This window comes from Cervus canadensis, chromosome 15 (assembly GCF_019320065.1).
Source record: "Cervus canadensis isolate Bull #8, Minnesota chromosome 15, ASM1932006v1, whole genome shotgun sequence".
NCBI lineage: Eukaryota > Metazoa > Chordata > Mammalia > Artiodactyla > Cervidae > Cervus > Cervus canadensis.
The window spans coordinates 44631501-44655576 of NC_057400.1; the positions used below are offsets into that span (position 1 = coordinate 44631501).

The window sequence follows — 24076 nt, forward strand, 5'->3', positions numbered from 1 at the left end:
AGCCAGAATGATAAAATTTTCATCAATTTTGAATTTGCAATGTTGATTTTACACCAAAGCAGTTTGTAACCCAAAGAGAAAAATGACACAAAATATCACAATGCACTTTTCACTAATTCTTGATCTCCTTTTGCTGATATGTAAATTATGTTTGCAACAAACCTGAATTAAGGATATGAGAGCTATTATTTTTCTCTAACTCATCATGGTGCCAAAAATTAAAATATTTGCCTCAAGGTTGAACAATTCATCCCATTAAGAGATGAAAAATTTTGACAGGTTCAGTATGCATTTAAGACTCATAATCTGGATAGTTAAGAAAATTTAAAATAAATGCTTTAAAAAAGAAACTTTTAATGCAAGGACATACACTTTTTAAGAAACTTAATTTCTTGTGGTACTTTTTATTTTCAATACTAATGTTCAGGCAGTTTGTATTAACCAAGAAGATAATTAGGCAGGGTGGGAAGGCACTTAGGAGGAAAGGAACTTAAATGAAAAAAGCAATGGCATCTTTAAAGAGGTGAACATAACATGCAAAATTCCTGTTTTAAAAAGAAACTGTGATGTTCACAGTGGTACTATTCATAATAGCCCCAAACTGGAAGTTATCTAAATGCCTATTAATGTGAGAATGAATAAGTAAATGTGTAAAGGACCAGCGGAATACACACTACACAACACACAACTGCATGGATAAATTCCACAAACATAACAGTAAATGAAAGAAGTCAGACACAAAGAGTAATAGTCTACTTTCATAAGTTCAACACAAATGCAATAGGTCTACGGTGTTAGAAATCAAGATAATGGGTACAGTGGGTGAGGGTGCAGGGCTGTGAGGGAAACACTAGGTGAAGGAGATATTCTGTTTCTTAATCCGGGTGTTAGATACTCAGGTATATAATACAATATCTGAGAATCCAGCAAGTTATCTACATTTGTCCCCTTACGGTAAGGTATGTCACACTTCGATAAAAGGGGAAAGAAAAGTGACTATGAAATTATTAATGCAAAATGGAGAAGAGTCAAATAAGAAATGCAGAAATCCTCTGCTTTTTTTTGGGTGTTTCATGGACCTTTTTGAAAAGAATCTGTCTCAGAAATTCAATACTCAGGAATGATCTGTGACCTACAACACCCAAACCCTTGAAAGTAATGTCATACTTAAACAGAAGCTTATTCTTCTGAAAGGAAGTTCTTGTAAGAGCGCTCAATGAATATGGATGAGTTGGAGTTAAGTGTATATCAGTACTCTGGGTTCTGTTCCTAACTCCGATCGTTCTTTTTCTGTCTCATTGACTAGCTCTGGTAGCTCCTTCTCTCCTAAGATGCAGTCCTTGGCGCGACTCTTTTCTTTCCCTTCTCTCAACTAATTCACTCTCCCTCCTCTTCAGCTATTAAGTCTGTCTGTCAAGTTCCTTGAATTGAAATCTCCACTGCAGTTGCTTTCACTGGCGCTTCAATCCTAACTGCTAGCCTTTCCAACCACTTCAAACATAGTCTGTCTAAAACCAAAGTTCCGAGGGGTGGTTCCTCAAAATATTACACAATCCCAGCAATTCCACTTCTGAGCACATAACCAAAAGAAGTGAAAACAAGGACTGAAACTGGTACTCATACATCAGTGTTCATTGTAACATCATTCACAGTAGCCAGAAAGTAAAAACATCCTCACGTCCATCAACAAACGAAGGGGACAAACAAAGTGTAGTAAAGACATACAGTGGAATATTTAGCCTTAAAAAGAATGAAATCCTTACACATGGTACAACATGGATGAACCTTAAAGACATTATGCTACATAAAATAAGACAGACACAAAAAAATAGACACTATATGATTCCATTTACATGCAGTACCTAGAACAGAGAAAGAAAGTAGAACGGTGGTTGCCAAGGACCAGGGTGGGGGAGGAATGAGGAGTTATTGTTTAATGGGTTCAGGGTTTCATTATGGGAAGATCAAAGTGTTCTAGAGATGGACAGGGATAATGGCTGCACAACAATATAAATGTATATAATTCCAGTGAACAGTAAAATGGGTAAAATGATAAATTTTATGTTACACACATTTTCCCAAAAGTTGCTGAAAAAATTAAAAAACTAAGAGTATCTTACTTTTTCTCTCTCAAAGTGCTTTTTCTTAAATTCTGCTATGTCTCTTACAACCCCATGTCCTCTCCGATATTCTCCACTGTTGTTACCCCAGACATTAGACTCTTCCTCTGAGTTTCTCACACAACCAACTCCTCACCCCCACTGTTACTATTCCAATTTAGACCTTCGCCTTTTCCTAACTAATCTCCAAACCGCTGTTTTCTCATTCTTCCAATACAACCTGGACCCTTATATCATAAGAAGCCTCATAATACATTTGCATCAACGTGACCACTGTTCAAAAACTCATCTACTTTCTACTTGTTATGAGATAAATCCATATAATCTGGCAGTTTTCCCTTGTTCATTCATCTATCCATTCAACAAATATTTACTGAAGGCCTACCATGTGTCAGACACTCATCTTGGAGCTAGGAATTTTGTGGTCAACAAGACAGTAAGTAAGAAAGCATTGCCTTGTGGGACTCCCACTCTAATGTGAAGACATGGAAAAAAAATCTAATGTAAATCTTAAAAGGTGGCAATAAACGCTATAGAGAAAAATGGACTGGGGAAGAGGGAGAGAGGAGGGAACAGAGGAAAGAAATTCATTTTCTAAAGCTTGCCAAGGGACTTCCCTGGTGGTAGAGCGGTTAAGAATCCACCTGCCAATGCAGTGCACACGGGTTTGATCCCTGATCCAGCAAGATTCCACATGTCACTGAGCAACTACGCCAGTGCACCTCAACTACTGCTACGCGCCTAGAGCCTGAGTGTCTCAACAAGAAAAGCCACGGCAATGAGAAGCCTGAGCACTGCAATGAGCAAGTAGCCTCCACTCGCTGCAATTAGAGAAAGTCCACGCAGCAACAAAGACCCAGCAGAGCCAAAAATAAATAAGTAAAAAAAAAATTTAAATAATAAAGATTACCAAGGAAGGCCATGTCGAGAAGGTAATGTTTAAGCAAAAATCCAAAAGAGAAGAAGGCATGAGCCAAGCAGCTATCGAAAGGAAGAACAAGAGGAGACCCCTTGAGGCAAAAACCAAGGCTGGCATGTTTGAAGCAGGGCAAGGAGGCTAAGGTAGCTAAAGCCGAGTGAGCGAAGGGGAGGGGAGTACCAGGAGGAGAGGTCAGGGATGTAAAAGTGATGAGCTGGGGCCACTGGATAAAGACATGCAGGTCAGAATAAGGATCTGGCTTTTCCTCTGAGTTAGATAAGAAGTCATTTTGAACAGGAATACTACAAGCTGACCCCTGTTTTCACTGGATGACACTAGATGCTCAGTGGAGAACTGATTTCACAAGGCTTAAGGGTGCAAGCAGGAAGCCCATCTGGTAGAATACTGCAATTAACAAGGGGAGAGATGATGTGGCTTCGATGAGTGGGCAGCAGTAAGAAGACATGTAAGAAGCAGGCAGGATCTGGATGTGTTCTGAAGGCAGAGCCAATAGGATCTACTGACAAATTGGATAGGGAGTGAAAGAGAGGGGGCAGTTAAGGAAGATACAAGGATTCTCGACTTAGGCATTTGGAAGGACTGCCACCACAGAGCTAGGAAGACTGTAAGAGAAGCATTTTGAGGGGAGATCCAGCAGTCACTCAGATATCGAGTGAGAAGTTGCACCTCTAATAATCTTTATTAGCCTTACTTGTGTCTAGTTCTCACACAACCCCAGCTGATTTTTTTCAGTCTTATGAAGCACAGGTTCACATTATTAAACATACTATGTGCTAAGCGCTGGATCTGTATTCACTGCAACTACAGTGGGAGAAAAGTGCAAGGTATTAAGCAAGAGGTCTGCCTATTTGTTTTATCAACCTGTGTTTAATTGTACTCATCATCTATCCCTACCACTAAGAAAACAGCACACGATCTGCCCTGAAGATAAACTATGCAGACAAGAAAAATGACAAAGATGCACTTTCTTTACTTTTGACTTTCAAATCAGACTTTATCAATCTTTGACAAATATGATCACTTAGGGAGAATAATTGGCTTCCCTGATAATTCAGTTGGTTAAGAATCCACCTGCAACGCAGGAGACTCCAGTTTTACTCCTAGGTCGGGAAGATCCCCTGGAGAAGGGATAGGCTACCCACTCTAGTATTCTCAGGCTTTCCTCATAGCTCAGCTGGTAAAGAATCTGCCCACAATGTGGGAGACCTGGGTTCGATCCCCTGAAGAAGGGAAAGGCTACCCACTCCAGTATTCTGGCAGGGAGAACTCCATGGACTGTATAGTCCATGGGGTCACAAAGAGTTGGACCTGACTGAGCGACTTTCATTTTCACTTTCAGGGAGAATAATGGCCAGCCGATCCTCTACTGCCCCAGGCAGGGATGCACCCTCTGTCATCTGAGAAATTATCTTGGATTAAGGGGTTAGTGGAGGAAAGGGTGGAGTGGAGACTGAGAGGGAGATGGAGAGTAAGTGGATGGCTTAGGTCCCAGCGACTCCCTACTCTGCCCTTCCTAGAACTAGGACCCTTTCAGGGTGAGGAGTGGATGGTGATAAAACCCCATATAAGTTTACTGGTGGTGTGTGGTTCAAACCAGAGAGAACCTCGGGAGATTTACAGCCTCAAGTAGAAGTCCTGCATCTAACATGGCAGAAAAGCAATTAGCTAAGTGCAACCTTGAGGAAGATGAGTCCATAACATTCAAGAATGAGAAAAGAACACTGCAGAATCAAGTTCCCCAAAAGGAGTAGGGAAGGGCTAAGAGAAGACCATGAACTTATTGGACTTTATGGTACAGGCAATAAGCTTGAGAGTAACAAGAGTTTCTAAAACATGAAGAGAAAAGTTGGATAGCAGTTAGACAAACACCCTGGGACTTAAATGCCCCACCAGAGTATTTGAAGAGTGAAAGTAGGTCTTAACCTTCAACTGCTGCTGCTGCTGCTAAGTCACTTCAGTCGTGTCTGACTCTGTGTGACCCCAGAGATGGCAGCCCACCAGGCTCCCCCGTCCCTGGGATTCTCCAGGCAAGAACACTGGAGTGGGTTGCCATTTCCTTCTCCAATGCATGAAAGTGAAAAGTGAAAGTGAAGTCGCTCAGTCGTGTCCGACTCCTAGCGACCCCATGGACTGCAGCCCACCAGGCTCCTCCGTCTATGGGATTTTCCAGGCAATAGTACTGGAGTGGGTTGCCATTGCCTTCTCTGAACCTTCAACTGCAAGGATCTTAAACCTATATGAAACTTATGTATATAACCTGAACTGATTATTACAACAAAAAGACTAAGAATAATCCATAAAGCAAGCCAATAACAAAAGATTAAATTGTCATTAAGAGGTCAGGAGACTCACTCAGAAATTAATTCAAGCTATAGAAATAAAGTTAGTTACATCTCTTCATGTCTAAACCTGAGAAATCATGGCTGTATTTAATTATTATATCATTATTCTGCAGTAAGTTGAATAAAGACTTCATGTCCTGATCTCTGGAACCTGTTAACAGTACCTTATATGGCAAAGGATCTGCAGATGTCTTTAACAGAAAGATCCCGAGAAGAGATTATCCAAGACTATACAGGTGGGCCTTAAATCCAAACACAAGTATCCTTTTAAGAGAGAGACAGAAGGAGATCTGACAGAGAAAGAAGAGGAAAGGACAATGTGACCCCAGAGGCACAGACTCAAGTGATGTGAAGTGATCACAAGCCAAGGAATCATGGTTGCTACCAGAAGCTGAAAGAGGCAAGGAACGGCTTCCCCATAAAGCCTCTGGGAAGAGTGTGGCCCTGCCAACACCTTGATTTCAGCCTAGCGAAATTAATTTAAGACCTCTCACCTCCAGACCTTTAAAGATTACATTTTTATTGGTTTAAGCCACCATCAACGACAGAGGATGAGATGGCTGAATGGCATCACTGACTCAATATTTGACATGAGTTTGAGCAAGCTCTGGGAGATGGTGAAGAACACGGAAGCCTGGCATGCTGCAGTCCATGGGGTTGCAAAGTGTCAGACACAACTCAGCGACTGAACAACAAACAACGAAGCCACCATAAATTTGTTCCAGCAACCTTACGAAACTAAGAGGATAATCTATAAGAGCAAGCTCTATTTCCATTTTGCAGATAAGGAGTCTCGTGTTTAGAATAACAAACGTCTCAGGATTTGAACGGCAGCCACACATCTGACCTCGGGTTTCTCCTCCTTCCTCCGCACAGCACTGCCTTGGCCTTCACTGCAGTTCCCACTGGAAGGGCATCCCCTGTTTATAGCCTACTTGTTCTTTCTGTATCAGCTCATATCTCTCTCACGTTCTGGCAGTTCTCAAGACTCCATTGCCTCAGATTCTTTTATTTTGATATGTGTTCAATAACTATTTACTAATTAACTGAAAACAAACAACCACAGTTTGGGTATAAGGGAAATAATTTAACAAGCAGTATTTCAAATTATCAATCTTAACCTCACATAAAAGTAAAGTAAATTATTTGAATTTGGATTCTCTTCAAAAAAGAAAATAAAACAAAAAAGAGTGGAAAAACCAAGTTGCATTTGAACAGCTATGACAAACATGTCACACACACACAAAAAAAACTGGTGTAATATGTGTAGTCACCAAAAAAGCAACAGTCTAGCTGGGGTTTTGTTGGTTACACACATATGAAGCCCAATATACCAATCCAGAATGGAAAATTAAGGGATATATGATTTGCAGAAAAGTTCACAGAATGATAATACCAAATGCCAATTACTAGCATCAGGAAGATAGCCTTGGAATCTTAAGCAGAAAAAAATGTTTTCAAATCAAGCAGACAAAAACTAGAGTATGTGGGAAAGCAGAAACATACTTCTGGTACTATTCTATTGAAAATTCAGAAAACATATAAAAAGCAAACACAGGCCAGAGTATCAAATGCAGCCACAGGTTTTTACCTCTTATACTCTTCTGGTAATGGAGACAAAACTTACTTATTATAGAATCTGGCTTCTTAAAATGATATTAAATAATTTGCTTACACTTACACATCACAGTCCCCATTTAGATGTGCCATTATATATACCATCTCCCAACTGATGCTCATTATGTTAAAAGATAAATGCTATAATAATCCAAAGAACCCGAAAAGGTCTAAGTGATTATCAGCTAATCACATCTTACAGAAAAATAGTGTTTTTTAAAAATGCAGAAATCAAGCTAATTACAGATCTATTTAATAGGGAGAAGTTCAAGAGGATACAAGATACCTAAATGGATTACTTTGAAAGGAAAAGAAAAACACTTAAAGGGTAGGTGAAAAGTGGCCGAAGACCAGCGTTGTTTTGCCAAGGCCTATTCATAAAGTAAGACATCACCACCAACACCCAAGAAAGGCAAAACAAAACCAAAGACTTGTCTAGATGGCTTCCAATAAACTTTCGGTTGACTCTTCTTCTGTAGTCCCATTATAAAGCCAAGCAGACTTTAACCAACTGAGCAATCCTAGTAAATAACTTATATTGTTTAAATAGCAAAAGAAATGCATTAATTCTATATTTAGATGCTCTTTGCTGTAAATGTTTGAAAACACAGTATTACGAGCTATCATCCAGGATGAACTCAGATACTTGTTGAGTTATCATTTGAGAAATGACTCCAGGTAAAATCCACATAAATTCAATGTTATTTTTAAAAAAACCTTAGTTTTAAAACTTTATAAATTCATCAAAACTATTATATTAAGATAAATTATTAAAACTTCACAGGGACTTCCCTGGTGGTCCAGTGTTAGGACTCCATGCTTCCACTGCAGAGGCCACGGGTTCCATCCCTGGTCAGGAACCAGGAGGCTGCAACCGGCGCTGCATGGCAGAAAAAAAAAAAAATGCCACAAACCTTCACAGATACAAGTCGATTTAAAACACTTTCCGAAGAACTTTTCAGGCATTGTAAAATGAATGTTATAGTGATAAAATTCCACTCTTATGTAGGTAGAAAAATAGAAGAGAAGCCATCTTAAGTCACTTCAAAACAGCACCCACAAGGAGGGAAAAAAAGCCTCCAGAAAGAATGGGAAAAAAAGCTGTCTTAAAAACAGAAGCTTCACATCACTAAGTTTTATTTTTGCTTCTGATAAATCAGTGAAGTCTTATGGTAATACATGAAATATTACTGAATAGTGATAACTACACATAATTCTGTTTTCTATTTAATTTTCAGAAAATTTTTCTTTAAAAAGAAAGAAAAGAAAGAAGTTTCTTCTGAAACTGTTTATTTAACTTCAAAGTCTTTTTAAAAAACCTCAATCCTCCCAGAATGGAAAATGTTCACCTGTGACCTTCTGCCTGGACTTCTTCCCTGAATCTACTGAAAGTAGAGCATGAGGATCAAATAGAAACTGAAGTCCCTACTCTTTTCATCACCAGATAAGAGAAGAAACAAAAGTGGCTTTTAGCTCTAATTCACCCAGAAAACAATTCTTTGTATACCTTTGTTACAGGAAACTCCAGGAGACAAAAGGTCCTTGTATTTCTCTGTGCTGGCTAGAAACTACATACATTTTGTCAATCTTATTTTCAGATAAAAATGAACAGCATCTGAGCAAGCAAAACAGTAACTGGGGAAGCAAACAATAAAGCAAGGCTCAATTTCTAAAAGGTTCCTTAACCTAAGAAAACTACCTAATACCAATAAGATCCCCCAGAAAATCGTCACTGCCAGATTCAGCTTCCCAAAAGCAATAATAAGAAAATCTTGATGCTTAAGTTGATGGGTATAAGGGTCTTGTGGATCATTCCTCAACAAAGCATAAATTTGTTACAGCAAATTCTACAGTCCTCATACTAACTCAGATTCAATGATCACAACTTGTATTATTCATAGAAAGCCTTATTTTTTCCCCAGAAGTCTGCATATATATTATCTCGAGCTTACTGCAAATACTTGAGTTTAGAAACAACTTTCACAAATTCTAAGTTATCCAATGCATCCTTTAAGGACTCAGAGTAAATTTCCATCTGGGCATGGCATGACACGTGATTCCTTTAGCTCCTTTTTCAAATCTCTTCCTTCTATGCACATTGTAATCTATCCTTTGAACTGCTTGTTCAGTACATCTTAGTTCAGAAGCCATTTATTTGTTTTAGACTCTAAGTTACAAAGATGCACATATACACAGTTCCAAAATTAATGTAATTACAGATTAGATTTAATAATACAATCCCTATTAAGACAGCAGCAGGAAATGTTACAGCAGCATAAAAGATTGGTACTTGATCCAACTTGGACCTTCAGGAAGTTTTCTGAATTAAGTCTTTAAAAAAATATCTTAACAAGTTTTAAAATTTGTGTTTATTTTTTTTCCAGATTACTAAAATAATGTATTTCCATTACAGAAAATTTGAAAACAGACAACTCACAATCACAATCCATCTTTAAAACTGTTCATTAGGAATAAGCACTTAACATTACATTATATTCCCTTCTTGTCTTTTTCTTTGGGACCATGTGAGTTTATATGTATAGGTTTTTCACATTTAGAAAACAATGTATATATAGATTTATAAACATATATACAACATTTCCTAAATGCGGTGAAAAGTATACACTTTATTCAAATCATCGTTACAGTCTCACATTTGTCCATACTAGTCTTCAATGGAAAAACTGCGAAAACATGATTAAAAGCTGCATAACATCATATTCTATAAATGTACTATAATTTATAACATCCCTCTATTATTATAGCATTAGGCTTCTTTTTTCATTAATTGATACTGTAAATAATCCTGCTTGAAACAGCCTTAAGTCTGTTTCTTATCCAAATTTGCTTGCCCCCTGCACCCACCTATCTGGCACTTGTGGGAGAGTCGCCTGCCAGACCCAGTTCACTTCTATCACTCCTAATCAGTTTTCATTCCAATCCAAAGGAAATGCAATGCCAAAGAATATTCAAACTACCACACGACTGCACTCATCTCACACGCTAGCAAAGTAATGATCAAAATTCTCCAAGCCAGGCTTTAACAGTACGTGAATTGTGAACTTCCACATGTTCAAACTGGATTTAGAAAAGGCAGAGGAACCAGAGACCAAATTGCCAACATCTGCTAGATCATCAAAAGAGTAAGAGAGTTCCAGAAAAACATCTACTTTTGCTTTATTGACTACACCAAAGCCTTGCCTATGTATATCATAAACAAACTGTGGAAAATTCTTAAAGAGATGGGAGTACCAGACCACCTTATTTGCCTCCTGAGAAATCTGTATGCAGGTCAAGAAGTAACAGTTAGAACTGGACATGGAACAACAGACTGGTTCTAAATCAGGAAAGGAGTATGTCAAGGCTATATATTGTCATCCTGCTTATTTAACTTACATGCAGAGTACATCATACAAACTGCCAAGCTGGATGAAGCACAAACTGGAATCGAGATTGCCTGGAGAAATAACAATAACCTCAGATACGCAGATGACACCACCCTTATGGCAGAAAGTGGAGAAGAACTAACGAAAGTGAAAGAAGACAGTGAAAAAGTTGGCTTAAAACTCAACATTCAGAAAACTAAGATCATGGCATCTGGTCCCATCACTTCATGGCAAACAGATGGGGAAACAATGGAAACAGTGACAGACTTTATTTTCTAGGGCTCCAAAATCACTGCAGATGCTGACTGCAGATATGACTTGCTCCTTGGAAGAAAAGCTATGACCAACCTAGACAGCATATTAAAAAGCAGAGACATTACTTTACCAACAAAGGTCCACCTAGTCAAGGCTATGGTTTTTCCAGTAGTCCTGCAAGAATGTGAGAGTTGTATTATAAAGAAAACTGAGAGTTGAAGAATTGATGCTTTTGAACTGTGGTGTTGGAGAAGACTCTTGAGAGTCCCTTGGACTGCAAAGAGAACCAGCCAGTCCATCCTAAAGGAAATCAGTCCTGAATATTCATTGGAAGGACTGATGCTGAAGCTGAAACTCCAATACTTTGGCCACCTGATGTGAAGAGCTGACTCTTTGGAAAAGCCCCTGGTGCTGGGAAAGATTGAAGGTGGGAGAAGAAGGGGACATCAGAGGATGAGATGGTTGGATGGCATCACCGACGTGATGGATATGAGTTTGAGTAGGCTCCAGGAGTTGGTGATGGACAGGGAGGCCTGGCGTGCTGCAGTCCATGGGTCACAAAGAGTCGAACACAACTGAGTGACTGAACTGACTGACTCCTAGCGCTTCTTGCATCACTCTGTTTTGGGGGCTGCGGGGAGGTCTGTAATTTCTTAAAAGATGTATGAGAAAAACTAGTGCCAGCAAGTATGCTGACTGTCTCAAAAAACAACTAGCTTCTGAGCAGCCAAAGGCTGCACCTAGGCATATGGGAGAGGCAGGTGTGTGTCCCTACCTGCTCTCAAATGGAAAGGGCAACTCCACTTCATAAGGAAGAGTGTGGGATGCCTCCAACTGCTTTCCCATCTTTCCTCTCCCTGGACCATGGCCCCAGGTTAGCTGTCAGTCAGCCTCGACAGCTGAGGGGCTTCATTTTTGTTTTTATAGGAATTTTTAGGAAACAGCCAGCAGTTACCATTTGAAAGTGCCAGTCACTCATTCATCTCTGTGACACCATGGATTGCAGCCTGCCAGGTTCCTCTGTCCACGGGATTTCCCAGGCAAGAATACTGGAATGGGTTGCAATTTCCTTCTCCAGGGGATCTCCCCAACCCAGGGATGGAACCCCCCATCTCTCATCTCTCCTGCATTGGCAGGTGAGTTCTTCACCACGAGCACTATGGGAGAGTTATTATACAGTTATATTTTATTGTCAATTTTAACTACTATTCCAAGTAAGCCTTGGAAGATGTATAGCAGTTAGCCAGGTAGAGATGGGTGAGAAAGGGCTTCCTGAGAGTCTTAACAGCATGAGTAAGGAGACGGAGGAGTAGAAATGTAGGCGACTACAGGCAGTTGTCTCATGTATGGACTCAGAGGAGAGGAGCAGGACGCAAGGCTGGAGACAGGAAGGGTAGTCAAGTCGCACAAACTACAAGCCCCCAAACACAAGGTAAATCATGTCTGCGCTCAGATGGATAACTCTGGTATGATCTGAGGCAACAGGAAGGGCCCGCTGTGAGAAGAAAGGAATTCCTGAGAAGAGAAGTGATGAGACTTGAACCCAGGCTATGAGAACGCTGAAAAGGAAAAATCAGCTGGGCCATGAGAGGCAGATTTGATTATAAGCACTCTCTGCTGCTTTAACATTCCATCTCCTGTCTTAGGGTGCTACCAGAACCATGTCGCCTTACCCCTCGGGTCAGGGTCTTAGGAGAGACGCAGGCACACATGTCCTAAAAGCTTCACAATTATTTCTGCTGGTGACCAGGGTGGTCACAACTCTGATGGCTGATGGGTCCCAAACAGCACAGGAAGTACAAATACACATTAGTATCAGTGTCAAACATCCACACGTGTGCTTCTTTCGCCAAAAGAAAAAGTGGAGTAGCTTCAAAGCAGGCTGTTGGGAAGGGTTCCCTCCCCACTGCTGTACACTGCTTCAGTCTTAAACAGACCACGTGGGGAGAGCCGCACACATAGAAGTGGTTTCATTAAAAGTCTCCAGTCATTCATTTTGCTTATTAAAGCCACTCTACAGTGATATTCAGAATAGAAATCTCAGCTGTCCCCAGCAATGACTCTAAAATACAATTAATTCCACTTCCTGAGGAGTCTATAGCTATGCGCTTGAGGTATTGTGTTAATTGCCGCTGCTTCATGCCAGGAATTAAAACGGGAGCCAAGCCAACACGGATCCTAGTAAGTTCCAGAAGACTTAAAACTGAAGTTTCTTTTTCCCCCACCCTCCTCTTACACGATTCTAAAAGCAGGGGACTCCATCTGGGGAACTGCAGTGACATCCAGTGGCTGTGAAGTAAAATACACCAGCTACAAAACTTGGTTTGTTTTATAATTAGAGAAGGGGGAATATTTGTTGATTTACTGATATTTGAAATCCAACGTCAATAAAGCTATGTATACATCTAGAAACTCATAATAACACAACCCCAAATCAGGCAAATCAGGGATCTGTAACAAAAGCAGGATGTTGGGCTGCCCGCCATGATTTACTCTGCCTGGGAAAATTCTCAGCAGTATATATTAATAATTATGGACAGAGGTAATGAAATAATGATTCTGCAGTCAAAGCTCCAAAGGTCATATCACCATTCATGATGTGTATAAATTCAAGAACAAGTCATTTCCAAAATGAGCCCCTTGCTCAGCCAAAACAAATAACTGGCCCTGCAATAAAGTGGACTAGGCTGGATCAGTTGAATACCAATAATTTCAGTACTACCTGGCTGAAGGGTTATATGAAAATGTTCTTGAGGTTTCAAAATTTCAATCTTGTATTTATAGCATGTATGAGAGATGGAGATGGACACTGAGGGAGACAAACCAACTACAGACTCCCCCAAAATTTTGCCTGATCTAATGGGGTGAAAAAAAAACAAACTTTTTTCCAAGGAAAACATGTACACTTGAGAAGCTGACAGGTATATAGATTTGTGCAAGGTTTAACTCTGGGTCAGGCATTTTATCACCGATTCTTTGTATTCTTATATGTGAAATGGAGATGAAATTAATGTACCTTGCAGGGTTGCTATGAAGCTAAATACTGAGTGTCTATCAATATGAAGCTAAATACTGAGTGTCTATCAAGATGAATGTGAAGCCTCTAAGTAAGGGCCCTGCAAACACAAGATGCACATTAATAGTAGGCACCACACTTATAGAAAGAAAGAAAGAAAGTGAAGTCGCTCAGTCATGCCCGACTCTTTGCGATCCCATGGATTGTAGTCTACCAGGCTTCTCGGTCCATGGGATTTCCCAGGCAAGAGTACTGTAGTGGGTTGCCATGTGCTTCTCCAGGGGATCTTCTTGAACCAGGGATTGAACCCAGGCCTCCTGCATTGCAGGCAGACGCTCTACCCTCTGAGCCACCAGAGAAGCCCAGGGAATCACACATATACATTCATATTAAAATAAAAAGGAGTTTTCTTTGCCACACCAACTGTCACTCTGAAAATAGACTTTGGATTCGATGCATGCACGTGTGCTTAGTCACTTCAGTCATCTCCAGCTTTTTGTGATCCTCTGGACTGTTGCCCTCTAGGCTCCTCTGTCCATAGGATTTCCCAGGCAACAATACTGAAGTAGGTGGCCATGCTCTCCTCGGGGGATCTTCCCAACCCAGGGACTGAACCCACATCTCCTGTATCTCCAGCATTGCAGGCAAATTACTTACTGCTGAGCCACCAGGGAAGTCCTTTGGACTTGATAGCCCTATCATATTTTTAATGTCACGTACTCCTCCTCCTGACCTCAGTAATCTGTGGTGTGCTAAAATGGATCAGAAGCAACCACAGCAGCACATCCATTAACAACACAGCATGTCTCTGGAACTTTCCTAAGCTTATCTGGGACATTAAAGTCAACTGGAGTGCAGAAAACTCCCAGCTGTCATGATCTCATAAGTCAAAATGTTCTTGCCTACAAGGTTTCAGGATCTCACAAACACTAAGCCTCATATGCGTGCAGACCATGACGTGAAGATGGTACAATGTGACATGCATCACTAGCAGAAATGAGAGATGGGCAAGGACTAAGCGAGGAAACCACAGATAATTTAATGTAAACGCAAAATTAATTTGCTTAGCCTCCAAATGGTTAAAACTTGCATTTGGCTCTTCTCAGAAGTAGACTTTAAAACTAAGTCAGATCCTACCGCTTTGTGATGCAAAAACGTCCAGTTACTTTTTGCCTTACTCAGTGTAAAAGTTCAGTCCCCTCCATGGCCTGAGGGCCCCACAGAAGCTCCATGCAGTGCCTTTCCACGACCTTCCTGACTCCCTAAGTGCCCACCTCTGGGCTGCTTCCTGAACACAAGCTGGTTGCCAAGTCCAGGCCTTCCCCCTTTATGTTCCCTCCTTGCTGAACAATCTTCTTCCATTTAAGTGAAAGAGCTGCTCCTATCTGCTTCAATCTCCACCCAAACATCACACTGTCAGGGACACCTTCCCTGATTTCCCTGCCAGCCCTACACTCCCTACCCCATTCTCTGCCTTCATTTTCTCCCCAGTGCTAATCATTACCTAAGAGATTACACATTTTAATCACGTGTCTCTTGTCTTTCTCTTCCCATCAGAATGCAAATTCATCAGGGCATTGCTTTTTGTCTATTGTGTTCCTACTGTACCCCCAGGATCCATATACAAAACAGGCTTGTGCAAAACAGTCAATAGACATTTGTTAAGCTATTGGAAGAAAGCAATCGGGAAAGGCAGAAGGAGCAGAGGGAGCTCCTAGTTTTTGTGGAATCTGCAAAGTGAAAAAAAAAACTGAAAATACTTACGATTTTTTTTAAAAATGTACACATACATATAGAAGGGTAGTTTACCCAAGTGAACACACAGGCAAGAGATAATGTCAAAATAGAGAAACTAAAGAAACATTTCAGTGTTGTTAAATTGTGGATAGCATTGTTTACTTCTTGACATCTTTATTTCTAAGTTATTGTCAGTGAGACTAATTATTTTTGTACTAAAAATATTTTTAAAAAATAACAGACTATCCCTTCACCTTTAGGATTCTATGCATTGAAAACCCAGTATTTCTATCAGAGAGAGGTCAACAATGTCCCCTGAACAACATGCAGAGCTCACTAGCTGGTCACCAAAGTTTCAGCAAATGGTTTGTCCTTTAGAATATTTACAGTTCAGTATGTGAGTGCCTCACTTTATTGACAAAGGACATTGTCATCTGCACAGCATGTTTAAGGGGGAAACACTCCATCCTACTTGTTTTCATTTTAACATGCAAATAGCAAAAATGTTGCTTAATACCACTCTTAGGCTGAAAAGATATTGCAAGAGTATTTATAAGCTGCTGCTGCTGCTAAGTCGCTTCAGTCATGTCCAACTTAGTTCAACCCCATAGACGGCAGCCCACCAGGCTCCCCAGTCCCTGGGATTCTCCAGGCAAGAACACTGGAGTGGGTCGCCATTGCCTTCTCCAATTTATAAGCTACATACTCACAAATACAGTTCAAAAACACACTGGTTTTATACTTCATGCTGAGAAAGACCACAGCACCATAAAAGTTGTTCTTGTCACACTGTTAGATAAAGAAGTGGAAGAAATAAAAAGGAGTTTATTTGGATAGTCATTAACTATTATCATCTAACATCTCAGTGTATCCTCACAGAAATAAAGCAGTAGATTTTTTTTAAAAAAGGAAGGGAAGGTGGTAAATCTAATACACATTAGTAATTCAGTAGCATTAATGTCTGCAATTTTTCTACTGTATAAAGATATTATCTGAGTAAAAACAAAGAGAAAAAAAAGAACATAAGAAAGCTTTGGAACTCAATTTCTTTCTCATAAGCTTCGGCCTAATGCTTGGTTAATGAAACCATGAAACGATATTCTCACATCTTTGATTTTATTTCAGCAGTTTCCAGAAAATACAGTAATGGAGAAATATATTTCTATTCCGTGCCTGAAAGTTTAAATTTAGTATGTAGCTCAAATTAATTCTCAATGTTCCATTTTAAGCTTCTACATTAAAAGACTTGCACAAATCTTTTTATTCCTCATATAACCTGCAGTTGGTCTCCATGAACACTGCTGCTTGATTTAGAGAGTAGATTTTATTACTGAACTTCAAGCTCTTTGTTAGGGATAAATCATAGTGACTATAACTGCAAAAGATGTTTAATGATTTTTAAAGTCTCTCCAAGAGAAAAAGTTGAATATAAAATACATTTATTAGATATTATGTTAATTAAGAGTTATATTGCTAGAAGCCATAAGTAAACAAAATAGTTTGGAATTATGGCACGTGCCTTTTGAGAGTTAACCACCATACTTCTAAGAGGTTAATGGTCATAAATAGAAGCTAAATTAGTTACAAATGGCAATGAAGAAAATATACATTGGGTTTTTTCTGGCCTACGAAGGTGAGACAGCAAGTCACACAGACCAGTATAGCATACCTGCAAGATTCGAGTTTTCCTGGCAGGTATAGGCTCAGGTGCGGAGATCAGCTGACATGTTATGGCCCATTAACTCTCAAACAGAGGGTGGGAGGGTGGGCTGGGGTTCAGAATCCCTGTGGGGACTGTCCAAGCTTCTTTTCTGCAGGTTTCCCTCTGTCCTCTCCCAAGGTCTTGACACATCTTAGGACAGCAATCTTCAAACGGGAAGTACTACAGGCACTTTCCGAATTGTTTAGGGAATGCGAGGGACTTTAAATGAACCAACCACTTTCCAGAATTTTTTGAAAACGGATCCTCCTAAGAACATAACTTTTCTGCCAACATCATCTCCATTGTACTTCATAAGACAAAGGCAAACTTCTCATCCAAACTGAGCCTTGCTTTGGTACACGGCTCTGGGGCGTAAACATGTTTGGTACACTGCTCTGGGGCATAAACATGTTTCCTTTGTTCTATGTATCAAACAAAGGAAACATGTTTATAAGACTAGTAGCTAGCTATGCAAGAAAGTGAATGACTCTCATAGCTAGGTATAAAATTTTCAGTTCTTTAAACAAACTGAAGGAACAAACTGTGCTGTCACTGACAGATTATTTAAAATAATTTTGATGATTTACTACTAAGTTGTTTGATATATAAAGCAAAGGAGTTGGTGGTAGGCTAAATGATAGATACCTACATCTTAATCCCTGGAACCTGTGAACGTTACCTTACATGATAAAAAAACAAAAGAAAACAAAGCTTTGCACGTATAATTGATTAAATGATCTTGAAGTAAAGAGAGCACCCTGGGTTATGCTGCATAAACCCTAAATGCTACTGTTCTGATAAGACAGTGACAGTGGGAGGTTGCACATGGACAGAAGAGGACACAGTGTGAGCATGGAGGGAGAGAGCAGAGTGACGCAGCCATAAGCCAAGGCCTGCCAGCAGCCACAAGAAGCTAGAAGAGACAAGACAGAATTCTCTTCGTGAACCTCCAGAAGAAGTTCATCCCTGAAGATACCTTGAATTTAACCCACTGATACTGATTTCAGACTTCTGGCCTCCAGAATGCTAAGGGAATAAACTTCAGTTGTTTTAAGCCACTGAGTTCATGCTGATTTGTCACAGTAGCCAAGGGAAACTAACATAAAACGCTAAGAACCAGTGCTAAAATGATTCTTAAAAAGAATCAATGCTAAAATCAGTGCAAAACGCTAAGGACAGTGCTAAAATGGCACTGTCCTAACACACTCCTTCCTTTCTCATCTACCTACTGTGGGAACATGGTTTTTAACAGCAATATCTGTAAAAATAAGAAAAGGGAGACAAAATTATTGTTAAAGTCTGTCCCATTCTAGCAAGAGAATGGAAACAGTTTATAAGTTTTTAAAAGGTTTGAGAGGAAAAGCCTCTACAAGTTTACAATACAGAGGTGCATTTCCAACTGAAAATAAGACTATTTTTTATGTTTATGACTTTCAAATGTGAAGGAATTATTTATTTCTGTAAGAAAAATTTAGGGTATACACTCACATAAAGTTAAACACCACTATGGGTATTTCCCATGGCTGTACTATAATTAATGTAAAATGTAGCTCACATTACAGCATATTTTATTAACCTCTCAAAAATTTTCTTTGTGCTACTAAAAATTTTTATGCAATGTATCTTTCCATCAACTTAGACTCTATGGTTTAGCTCCCAAATTTCCATAGATCATTATTGAAACAATGAGAGGTGGGAAATCTGTAATATTTCTATCCTTATTTCTATTCTAATGCTACTTCATTTTTCTCTCAATCACCACAACAAAAATTAAAAACAAAGAAAAGGATGATTTGTAACTGTCCTCTGTCTTTCCATAAGTGAAGCAAACCTTTGCCATATGATCAAAATTATAAAGGACAGAAAAGCAATGATATGACCATGATTTTGTGTCCTTACCTAGACCTACATGAGGCAGGTGCTCAAAAAGGGTCCAGCTGTGGTCATCAATGTAATGATTCTTCAAGATCAACAGCTGGCAAACATCTCGGGCAGTTATGTCACTGGGTACCTCTAAAGCTCTGCTGGTTTCATCTTCACTGTATACTTTAATTACCTGTGTAGGTAGAAATTAAAAAAAAAAAAAAGAGCTAGAATAGTCTGTTAAAAATATCATTCTAACAAGTCATTAAACTTATTGGTTGAGCTAATTACCAATTTCTCATATAGTCTATTTTACATCTAATTTTCTTATACATGGAGCAAATGGTTGCCCATTCAAGACTTGTTTATAACATGTCAAAGTCACTCTGTCCGACAACTTCCAATCTGTTAAGTGTGTAAACTTCAGGCCATTCAATGACCATTCAATGTCATTTTCCACCACTCTGATCTACTAAAAAACTATTCATCTCTTATCAACATTTAAAATTTTCCATTCCATATTTTAATCTGTAAATAATCCAAGTAACACAGGTGATTTATTCTCAGATATACACAAGTCGTAATAGCAGCAAAGATTTCTCTATTTCAGCTTATAGGAACTTTGGCAAAGACTGGCCAGATGGTCACAAAATCCTTTTTTCTCTTCTGCCTTGCAAGTAGTTGTGTCCACAGGATTGAAATTTGGCCAATAGGATGTAAGTACATGCAATGTGGTACTTACAGGTCTAGTCCCTACAGCTCTCCCACATACTGTCCTCCATTCTCTTACACCACCTAATCACTGAATGGAGATGATGACAAAGACCTAAAGAGGACAGCAGAGCTATGGGACAGAAGGAGGCTTTGTCTCTGAACGACCACCAAAAGGTGCTCAAGTAGGAATGCCTGCAAGGAACTTTGACAAGAGCAAGAAGTTAACTTTTACTGCTAACTTATTGTGATTTTGTATTTATCTATTACAGCAGCTTATGTCACCCCCAAAACATACAGAATCAGAGAAAGTTTCATATACATCACTCTCTTCAACATTTACCACGTTGTGCTACCTGCTAGAATTTCCACTATTAACTATGGTATGTCATATATAAATTAAATTATGTTTTGTTTTGTTTTTTGGTTTTTAAGAAAGTGAGCACTTTTCTTTTTTTGCTTTTTTTTTTGTCCCCAATTATTTTTATTAGTTGGAGGCTAATTACTTTACAATATTGTAGTGGTTTTTGCCATACATTGACATGAATCAGCCATGGATTTACATGTGTTCCCCATCCTGAACCCCCCTCCCACCTCCCTCCCCAACCCACCTCTCTGGGTCATCCCAGTGCACCAGCCCCGAGCACTTGTCTCATGCATCCAACTTTATGATGAACTAAATACCAACCCGTCCATCCTAAAGGAGATCAGTCCTGGATGTTCATTGGAAGGACTGATGCTGAAGCTGAAACTCCAGTACTTTGGCCACCTCATGCGAAGAGTTGACTCATTGGAAAAGACCCTGATGCTGGGAGGGATTGGGGGCAGGAGGAGAGGGGGACGACAGAGGATGAGATGGCTGGATGGCATCACTGACTCGATGGGCATGGTTTGAGTAAACTCTGGGAGTTGGTGATGGACAGGGAGGCCTGGCATGCTGCGATTCACGGGGTTGCAAAGAGTCAGACGTGACTGAGCAACTGAACTGAACTGACTGAAATACCTATGAAAGTAGTATAGTAAGATCAACACACACAAATGTCCAGAAGTTATAAAAAAAACTCAATGTAAGAAATATTCTTGCTATAAAAATGTTGACGTTTAAACATTTTTAGCAATTCAAAGAAATGAAAATTAAAATGATGTATCAATTCTCTCCTATTGATTATTTTTCTAATTACATAAAATGACTGGAATGAAACAGTTGCTCTCTTACAACGATAGAGTGTTATAAATTGGTAAAACTATTTTTTACATCTATTGGAAAGTATCATGATAAAAGCATTAGAGAGGCTATTTCTTCAACTTAGTAATTTCACTTAGGCAAACTATCTCAGTAAATCTGTCCTAAATGTGGGGAAAATAGATTTAGGCATAGACATGTCCTGCAAAGCACTGTATATGTTCTATCAACCTAAATAGTCCACAATAAAAGAATGGTAAACAATAGCACTTTCACAAAATGGAATATTATAAGGTGCTTAAAAATGTTATTCAAGAAAATGACATAAGAACTTTAAAAACAAATGCTTAAAATAAAATAAGGACACCAAAGTATAAGTTATGCACAGTCTTATTGGCTGGATTGGCTGCCGGGCACTGACTCCCCATCTAACTGCGTTCTGATTGGCTTTCAGAGAACCACTGCCTCCCTCCCCATCAGTCTCTGTGATGCTGGCGGCTCTAACTTCAGCTCATCGACCGAGTAGTGGAGCTGCTGGAACTTGCTCGTCACAGTTGACTGTTAAACATTCAGGAACTTGGCCAATCAGGCATCCTGAAATCAGCCATGGTGGGAGAATGTATACTGAAGAATTTGGCAAATGCTACAAATAGGTCTTTTTTAAAGAAAAAAATTTTTAGAGCCAGTTTACCACTGCATGATTGCCTCAGCTCCACAGCGAATATATTATCTAGATGGATCAATCAACACCCAGAGTTTCCCTGGCAACAATGACCATTTCAGAGATGGGGGCATGACCTAATCAGAGCTGATCAGGGCCAATCTGGACATCATAAAGTGGGTCTTCTTTTCCACTGGGCAGGGGTAGGTGTGGCTGCTACTGTTCACAAAGAGAAAGACTGTGGAAAAATAGGGTCCCACATGGAATAAATCACACCAAGAGATGAAGAGTCCTGAGAATAACCCTGTGCCCTTGGACCAAGGAACTTTTGAAGTCTTTGTGTTTTAATAATATGTGTGCTATGAGGCTGTACACTTCTAGTGGTAATATCCACCTACTTATTTCCGTTGTTCTAGCCATAGACCTTCTCTAAGTCCTCCATACTGCTAGAAGAATAAACTTTCTAATAGCCGATCATATCAGATCATTCTAAAATTCTTCAGGGCCTCTTCATTGTCCTAACCCAAGCAGCTCATTGTGCAAAGCCCCCAGGCAAAGTGCCCATCCTCTGCTAAGTGTTTTAATATAAGGCTGGCTTCCTAGGTGGTTCAGTGGTAAAGAATCCGCCTGTCAATGCAGAAGACACAGGAAATGTGCGCTCAATTCCTGGGTCAGGAACATCCCCTGGAGAAGGAAATGACAACCCACTCCAGTATTCTCACTTGGAAAATCCCATGGGCAGAGGAGCCTCGCTGGCTACAGTCCATGGGTCACAAAGAATTGGACACGACTGAGTGAGCATGCACATGTATGTCAGCAAAAGAGTTGGCTGTTGCCCTCAGAGAGCTGAAGCACAGTGGGGAAAGCAATATTAAAAACAATAATTAGAAAGTAGGACATAAAAATGCAGTATGTTACTCAGTCATCAAACGGGTGTTAGGAGAAGCCCAAAAGACATCCCTGGGAAAGTGATATTCAGGCTAAGACCTGAAGGAGGAGTGGGCAATAGCTCGGCAAAAAGAGGGTAAGAGCATTGCAGGATAAGGGAAGTGAAGTCAGGCAAAGTCCCTGGGGCAAGAAGAAACTTGGCAGGTTCTAATGATTAACAGAGTCAGGGGTAGCAGGATCAGCAAACAGAGAGCATGGTCCTAAGGAAACAGTCGTAAACACGATGGTCGTAAGAGGGGTGTAAGACTCTAAGTTCAGAATTGACTTAAGAATCACTGAGCTTATAGGTGGTAAACAAACTTGTGGACATGGATATATCAGACAAGGGAGAAAAGGAAGAAGCATGAGGGAAAAAAGAATCTAGGGCTGAACCCTGAGAAATTCCCATATTTAATGGTGAGTTAGAGGCAAGAAAAGTCTGAAAGATGAAGTGAAACAGAGAACCAGGGAAAGTGGGGCCCCAGGGAATGAAGCCCACACTCTAGCACACACACAGCCTGCAGCCCACCAGGCTCCTCTGTCCATGGAATTCTCCAGGAAAGAATACTAGAGTGGGTTGCCATTTTCTTCTCCAGGGGATCTTCCCAACCCAGGGATCAAACCTGCATCTCCTGCACTGGCAGGCAGATTCTTTACCACTAAGCCACCTGGGAAGCCCCTCACAGCATGTGTATCCCCAGCAAGTCAGCCTATGGAACAGGTCACTCTGACCATAGACAAATATGATATACATTTGCTACTCCTTCCATTTGCTCATGAGGTATCCTCTACTTGAAACCTTTGCTCCAACCACCAACAACATGCTTTATTTGGCAAATACCTACTTATCATTTGGCTCCAATTTCAATAGCACTTCCTCCAGAAAGTCTTCCTGACTGCCCTTGGCTTTGTAATGTGCCCCTTTCAATGCTCTTAGTTTATAATTTTCTATTTCAATATCTTTCTCCTCAACTGTACTAGTAAGCTCCTTTAAGGAAAATCTCTATTTACTCACCATTTGACATGATATCCCAGGGACTGAACCCAAGTAAATGTATGGCTTAATAAAGATCTTTGGAACAAATGAACTTTGTACCCATGCAAAATGTTTTGTACATAATACTCAATGCATATTTGTAAATTTTAATTTGGAAAAAAATTCCTGTTGCAAAAGTATAAATTGATCAAATTCTAGTGCTCAGGAAATTAAAATTGTTCTATTTTTCTTATAAATAGTCCTAGGAAAGAACTGACAATATTGCCATCAGCAGACAGTTCTGAGTTTTGGAGTCACTGAGGCAGCTATAAGGTCATTTTATATCAGAAAAACTAAGAAATAAAAATCTGGAGACACTGCCAAAATGAGATGAAGTGTCTGAGCCCTCAATTCAATGCCTTTACTTTAGGGTTAAGATGTGTTGCTCACTAAGATCCCAAGATCTGTTTGGAATCTCAGTGTTTCCTGAGATTGCAGCTGGGAAGGCTATTGTTCTTACGCCTGTGTCCTCATTGCCTTCAGACAAATCTCAGTGCCAGACAATTGCTGAGGTGCTAAGAGATGCCATCCACCATGCTGCTGTGGTCAAGCACTGGTGGGAGCATTTGCCAAAAGCAAC

At 39.9% G+C, this 24076-nt stretch overlaps 1 protein-coding gene across 4 annotated transcripts in view; it reads right to left on the reverse strand.

Moving 5' to 3' along the window:
- Positions 1–24076, reverse strand: part of GRB14 (growth factor receptor bound protein 14) — a 123965-nt gene that overhangs the window by 30127 nt on the left and 69762 nt on the right. For all 4 annotated transcript variants that reach the window (XM_043487595.1, XM_043487598.1, XM_043487596.1 and 1 more), the window contains one exon: positions 19015–19171. In XM_043487595.1, coding sequence (XP_043343530.1) covers positions 19015–19171 — 157 coding nt within the window. The remainder of the gene's footprint in view (positions 1–19014; positions 19172–24076) is intronic.